The sequence below is a fragment of the Sinocyclocheilus rhinocerous genome, unplaced genomic scaffold (assembly GCF_001515625.1).
Source record: "Sinocyclocheilus rhinocerous isolate Xijiao unplaced genomic scaffold, SAMN03320098_v1.1 scaffold127, whole genome shotgun sequence".
Lineage (NCBI taxonomy): Eukaryota > Metazoa > Chordata > Actinopteri > Cypriniformes > Cyprinidae > Sinocyclocheilus > Sinocyclocheilus rhinocerous.
The window spans coordinates 458,634-465,885 of NW_015664685.1; the positions used below are offsets into that span (position 1 = coordinate 458,634).

At 40.4% G+C, this 7,252-nt stretch overlaps 1 protein-coding gene across 1 annotated transcript; it reads right to left on the reverse strand.

Moving 5' to 3' along the window:
* Positions 1–817: 817 nt before the first annotated feature.
* LOC107730296 (uncharacterized) lies at positions 818–7,252 on the reverse strand. Its single transcript, XM_016541087.1, has 7 exons — positions 7,156–7,252; positions 6,405–6,658; positions 6,091–6,250; positions 4,084–4,129; positions 1,200–1,314; positions 1,030–1,092; positions 818–943 (listed from the first exon to the last, which is right to left on the reverse strand). The coding sequence occupies exons 1-7, from the start codon at positions 7,250–7,252 to the stop codon at positions 818–820; spliced, it is 861 nt and encodes a 286-aa protein (XP_016396573.1).

Sequence of the window (7,252 nt, forward strand, 5' to 3'; positions counted from 1 at the left end):
ACACACACACACACACACACAGAGAGAGAGAGAGAGAGAGAGAAAATAATTTAAATGTATTTTTCCTTGAAGCAACAAGATTAAATTTAGGAATCAAGCCAGTTCAAAGGCTTTCTGTGGAGTTCCTCAGATAATTTTTTTTTTGTCAAAACAAAGGGAAACACTGAATTAATGAAGTCTAAAATTACTTGTTGCCATAGTTATCTAATGTTAATCCCTGCTGAAAGCATGAAAGAGGAATCCAGCAACAGAACAGCTCTGACTGACAGCACAGCTGCGTGAAAGTAAGCCATCCTGATCCAAAGAAACAGCGCATCAGTTGATTTTCAACAAATAGTTAGATCTCTCCTCTCTCAGGGTGAAAAAGGCTGCCACCTGCACCCAAATAACCATTTTCTCATTTGGCCACAAAAACAAGTAAATTAATTTTATTAGAGTAGTATTAACTAGTCACTTGCTCTTCATTAAAACATTTGCTAAGTCAGGAAGTCATACTTGGCATGGAAAACATTACACAACTTTACCATGAAAAATATATACACATACACTTAGCAGGGCATGTTGTCACACTATAGAGTATGTTGTAACAATTGGAAATTACAAGTGTTGTGAATATACATACATACATACATTTTAAATAAGGTTTATTAGTCATTAATCAAGTCAGAAATGATCAATTTCAGGGATTTTTTTTTTCAGAATGGTCATGCAGGGATCATGATATGCAGTGATTGACTAAAATAAACTCAACTAAAACGAAGACATGAATGAAGACAGGGAATAATGAAATTATCAAATGTTGATATTTTTTAATTCCTCACAAAGCATTTTCTGATGGGCACAGCACTGTGTCATTGAGCTGATCTAGTTGTTCACCGATTGGTGTACTAAAAGTGGCATTTCTTTTAAATGGATGATCCTTAGTTTGAACTGTTGTCACACCCTGTGAAAAGAAAACACTATTCATAAAACCACTCCAGCACTGCAAGAAATAAACATATTGAATGAAACCTCACAGTAGATGCTGACCTGAATTTTCTGATAGTTATCACTCCAAAATGTGATGGCCTGCTCAGTTGTGTAATCATGATCCTGGAAGAGACGAGCGGATTAATGCCAAAAAATACACGCAAATACATGCACATGTACAGTCAAAGCAAAAATGTTATATTTAAAAGTTATGGTGAACAGAAACAGACCATGGCCATTGGTGCACGGACAGACTTAAAGCCCTCCACCTTGTAGTCTGCTTTGGTCACAGAGCACAACTCTGGGGCTGGAGGCTCTGTGTTCATCTCTGCATGTATCTGATCACTGTGAAATAGATTACATTTAGTGCTGGGCGATATACTGGTTTGAATTAATTACGCAAACAGTATGAATTTTTAAAAAACGGCATACAAGTGGCTAAGACAGCTTTGTGAATTGAGAGAGGATCCCTGTTAACTGCATACACTTCTGACTAATGGTTAGAGAACCTTTAGAACTATTAATAACACACTAATGACTAACTAATAATAACTAATTTTTTAACTGGGCAAATAAACCAACTGTAAAGCTGTTAACAGAAGCCAGGGATGCTGAAGATGAACGCAGAGGAGAAAATACTGGAGCAGGCAGAGCAAACTCACTTTACCATATGCGAAATGTTGAAAAAAAAAAAACCTAAATACTGAATTGGGGTGGGGGTTTAATGTATCTTTGAGGGGAACTGACTGTCTTCAGAAAAGTTTAGATGGTATTTTCTTTTCATCTTATAATGCATATGTAGTATTTAAAATCGCAGCACTGCTTTGTTTAGAGCGGTAACCAAGGAAAAGCTGCATTTCTGCTGTTCCATAAGCGCCGACTGCTGTCAGAGAGTGAATTTGCATTTTAATTCAGCCCGTCTGCAGTTTTTGTTTCATGCAGATATGTTTTATGTAGCATAATTTGTCAAAGCTAAGGTCAGGCCATTCTGTTTTTGCTTCAAATTTTGAAATTATACAATCTAATTTACATTAAAAACTACTTATGCTACATGTAGCATATTTGTTAGGATTGCGATTACAGTGCAGTGGTTCTGCAACTGTTTTATGATTTCTGATTCATATAAAGGCACAGTCAGGGGAAAATAACATGATAAACCATGAAACTGTCTGAATCCAAAATTTTTTTTTTTTAAATAATTGATACAGATTTTTGATCAAACCGCCCTGCACTAATTACATTATGTTAAAAAACGACGTATTTGGTTTGTATTTGTAATTTAATCAAGGAGTTCTAATATACCTAAAGAGTGATATCTGTTAATCTCAATAACTGGAATAACCTACCTAACATTGTTCGGGAGGCAGACACACTCTTGCAGTTTAAATCTAGATTAAAGACCCATCTCTTTAACCTGGCTTACACATAACACACTAATACGCTTCTAATATTCAAATCCGTTACAGGATTTTTAGGCTGCATTAATTAGGTCAACCGGAACCGGGAACACTTCCCATAACACCCACATCGTTAGAAGAATGGCATCTACACTAATATTAGTCTGTTTCTCTCTTATTCCGAGGTCACCGCTACCACCAGACCCAGTCTGTATCCAGATCAGATGGTCACTGCAGTCACCCAGATCCAGTACATATTCAGACCAGATGGTGAATCAGCACCTAGAAAGGACCTCTACAGCCCTGAAAAACAGCGGAGACCAGGACAACTAGATGAGCCCCAGATACAGATCCCCTGTAAAGACCTTGTCTCAGACGACCACCGGGACAAGACCACAGGAACCAGATGAGTCCTCTGCACAATGTGACTTTGCTGCAGCCTGAAATTGAACTGCTGGTTTTGTCTGGCCAGAGGAGAACTGGCCCCCCGACTGAGCCTGGTTTCTCCCAAGGTTTTTTCTCCATTCTGTCACCGATGGAGTTTTGGTTCCTTGCCGCTGTCGCCTCTGGCTTGCTTAGTTGGGGACACTTCATTTCCAGCGATATCGTTGACTTGATTGCAAATGATTGCAAAGATACTATTTAAACTGAACTGAGCTGGATGATGACATCACTGAATTCAATGATGAACTGCCTTTAACTGAAAAATTAGTGTTTACTATTGTCATTTTGCATTATTGACACACTATTTTCCTAATTAATGCTGTTCAGTTGCTTTGACACAATCTGTATTGTTAAAAGCGCTATATAGATAAAGGTGACTTGACTTGACTTGACTCAATGGCGGTTATTCAGCTGACACGTGTAGCCTAGAAACACACAAACGGCATACTGCCATCGTTGCTTCAGGCCCAATAAGTTTCGAATAAATTTTTGACTTCTTGTTCAAGCTGATCTGCTTGAAAATGGCTTTTAATATTGCATAATACACAGTCACTATGATGTGTGGAGATGATGAAGTAATGACTCATGACTAAGTGAAGCAGAAGGAGTCTCTCTAAATAAACAGATGGATGAAAGAAAACAGATTTAAATATACGTATGCACGTCTGTCTAACATTTATTCCCAGTGACAGCAATCTAACATAGAGAAAGAGCCAACTCAGCCTTGATATCTTACGATTATATAAAAACAAGAATTGCATAAATAAAGTAGAAAATGCAACAGTTCTTCATTCACCTTTAGATCCATTGACTGTTTCTCTAGAAAATGAAGCATGAAAAATTTCTGTTGATAAATAATAAGTAAAACAGTATTTGTCTTTCCATACCCACCTATACCAGATCTATGGGTATGAGGTACTGTCTCATTTCAGAATTATATTTTTTCCCTCTCTCTCTCTCTCTCTCTCTCTCTCTCTCTCTCTCTCCCTCTCTTTTTAATTTATAAACAATATACAACCACTTGTCTGGGGTCAGAGACTTGTTGTCAAGGTTATGTTCAAAAATTATGTAGAACGTTGCATGATAAATAAAAATGTAAATGATTTAATTGAACTATGAATCTAACCATGACACAAATATTCTTACATCACTCCTCTCCCACTGTTTCCTCTACTGAAACAAGAAATGTGGCAGGATCATAAAATGTCACTCGTGTTTTTCACACAATGAGGTTGTTAAACATTAAACATTAAATGCTAGTTTATTTAGCTACCTTATTATTTTGATGAGATCATTTTCCAAAAGTTCAGCTCGTCTTCCTAAAATGAAAACAACAGTGAAGTTTATTAAAAAGATTTATGCAGCAGAAAGAACAGAGGGCTTTATTTGAAAGGACCTACTATATAAGCTGAAGAACAAAAAGGAATTTTAATAATGCAAAATACATTTTTAATCCCTGGGTCCGCTGACAGAACGTCTCTGTTACGTATGTAACCCTAGTTTCCTGAAGGAGGGAATGGAGACGTTACGTCCCTCCTGCCACAATCCCTCAGCAGGATTTGTCAGGGAGGGGCTGTTGTGAGGAGCAATCAACAAGATCTGCTCCTTGTCCTCCCTGATCTTGCGCAGGGTCTGTGCAAAAAGGCTCACATGGGGAAAAACGCACACTCGCGTAGGCCCCAAGGCCAGCCCAGGGGTCCCCTCGGTCAGGGAGTAAAAGAGCAGTTCCTCCTGAACTGGGCATGCTCGTTTGTGAGACATGCCATCATGTTGACCTAGTCCAACTCCATACCGAGAATGGGGGGGGGGGTTTGGGGTGTATCGAGTAGGGAGTTGAGTTGAGTGAATCGTTACATCCCTAGTCTGTGGCCGAACACACGTAAGAATGCACCTCTGCATCAGCATCTTGAACAAGAGCTTGTGAAGGATCCGATTAAAGACGAAGTATATTCACCACCTTCATCTCGGCTGGAGGGACAGGCTCTATTGTGTCCTTTGCCAGAAGGACCACAATCTCCACACAGGACAGAGGCACCATTGTTTGCCACCGAGGTAAATAGGGTGCCACTGAACCTGGGGTGGGGGCCTGGTGAACTGGGTCACGTAGCCAAGTCTGATTGTCCGAATGAGCCAGCGGAATGGGCTGGGAAGCACTAGCCAGGCCAAAGGCTCTGTTTGAGCGGCGTCAAAGGAACAGTAGACATACCTGCGGAGGGGCAGTGAGGAGGAGCGCTGGACCCCAACCTGGGAAGCGTTACATCCCGAGGAAGGGGTGGTGAGTGCATTATAGCACTTATCTGGCTCCATGGATCCCACGAGGGAGTGGCCAGTTTATGCCTGAGGAAGCAACGCGTCCCCGAAACGCAAGCTCTTAGCCTGTGTCGTTGGGGGGGTAGAGGCTGGGAGTGAGGAGACATTGCTTCCAGTGTATTCACCACCCCCTTGAAAAGAGCAGTCCCATCTATCTCCGGGTCGCCTGAGTCATTACTGCTTCCCTGTCCGCTTGGAGGGCTTAGCGGCTGCCTGGGGCACGGGCTGCATTGCCTTCCTGTGGGTGGCTCAAAGTTGCAGCCGATGCCGTGCCAGAGCAGATGCAGAAACCGCAAGGGGGACGCTTTTGACGACAAGCAGACTGGGGACCAGCCCGCGGCGGCCTGGAGGCAGTGGTAACACAGTGGTGTTTTCTGTCTGTCTGAGAGCTATGACAGTGTCGCCGAAAAGGCCGGCTTAGGAGATGGGGTCGTCAAGAAATCACACTTTGTCCACCAAGTTCAGCCAGAGATGGCGCTCCTGGACCACTTGCAGAGTGCATAAGCCATCCACAAATGCAGTCTCAGCATGACACTGTTCTTTTATTTGCCAATGTTCAATGGCCTGTTTTTTACTACTAAGAGGTGATTGGGACACCCAAGTGGGACTACCCAACATAAACGTCAGACGTGACTCACTGAAAGGGAACTGTCACTATCCCTTTCCGACCAGTTCTGCATTTTTACTATGTTACATTTGTGGATTATAAGCCTGTTTTATGTCTTTAAAACATTTCTTTTTTGCTGACATACATTTGCTGACAATGTTCTGCTAATTTATGTGCATCACAGAGGTAAACTCTCTCAGCTGACATAAATTATTTTGTGAAGAATCCTTTGGACACAATGGACAGTCATGAAACCATCTGTTAGACAGCTGAAAACACTATATGCTGTGTGGTTTTTCAGCAAATGTTTATTTATGAATTTATAATATCCTTATTATTAAGCACTGTATAATTGTAACCTACCTTTTTGTCGCACCCCAAGGCTTTTAGGAGAATTAAAAGCAGTTTTAAATGTACTGAGTCCCTGTACTTTAGCAGCCACGTCCATGGTAAGAATCCCAGTGTGTCCATACTTATGAACACGTGATCTAGGCCCGGTCCTGTCTAGCAATGCAGTAGCCCTCTGAAGCACGTGAAAGAAAAGTGTAACATGTCATTGTTAAGGTGAGTTGTGATAAGATATAAGCGTTCACAACTACAGGTGTACCAGGATCACAAGCAAAACTTTGCTAAGCCTCAGCCTGCAAGATTATTTAAACATGCTGTGTGGAACTCACCTCCTCAACCCAGTTTCCCAGTAAACACCTTCCACCCGGTTCATTTTCCTCATTAACCTCTGAAGTCATTGCACTCACGTTTGTTTGCGTTACGACGCTGTTTGATAAGCAACGGCCTTGGAAAATAATTTTCTTGTTAAAAGTACTATGTGGAACTTGTCGATATGTGTTTGGTGTAAACACAGAGGTGTTCTCAACTCCGCACAATCCCCGAGAGCGGTGCTTGTGCGTCTCACCATGGTAACGTAAACAAACTCATTTTGCCTTCTCGCTTTCCACTGGACAAGTCTGTATTCTTTCGAGGAAAAAAAAAGCCACTAACCAATTTCTTTCTTTCTTTCTTTCTTTCTTTCTTTCTTTCTTTCTTTCTTTCTTTCAAACAAACGATGTATCTTATTGCATTACCTTGTTCCTACACTTTTATTATTATTATTATTATTATTATTATTTTTTTTTTTACAATTTTTTAAAACGACGAAAACCCAAATAAATTATTTGTGTGTGTGTGTGTGTGTGTGTGTGTACATAAACATTTTAGTTATAAAATTACAATTTAAAATTAGACCAGGGAGATATTTTTTTCAAGAAATTATGTTTCACTATAATCCTTGACCAAGTAGCATAAATAATTCTAATAATACATACATACATACAATAACTTGAAACAGAGTAGTTGCATTGGGACACCATGAAACATGTCAACTGGATGGATATAACATTTGTCTTTCCTCATCTGTGTTCCATAATCTGCCTGTCTGCACTCTACAAGCTACATCTGTATGAGACATGTAATCATAGGCATATAGTGGAACAGTTTTCACATCACTCAGTGGGATGTCACCAGGCAT

Coding starts and splice junctions, on each gene's coding strand:
- LOC107730296 (XM_016541087.1), bottom strand. CDS start 7,252: ATGCCTGGTGACATCCCACTGAGTGATGTGAAAACTGTTCCACTATAT. Junction 6,251..6,404: donor TGGGAAACTGGGTTGAGGAG/GTGAGTTCCACA, acceptor CACGTGCTTCAG/AGGGCTACTGCATTGCTAGA. Junction 4,130..6,090: donor CCTTGGGGTGCGACAAAAAG/GTAGGTTACAAT, acceptor TTTTCATTTTAG/GAAGACGAGCTGAACTTTTG.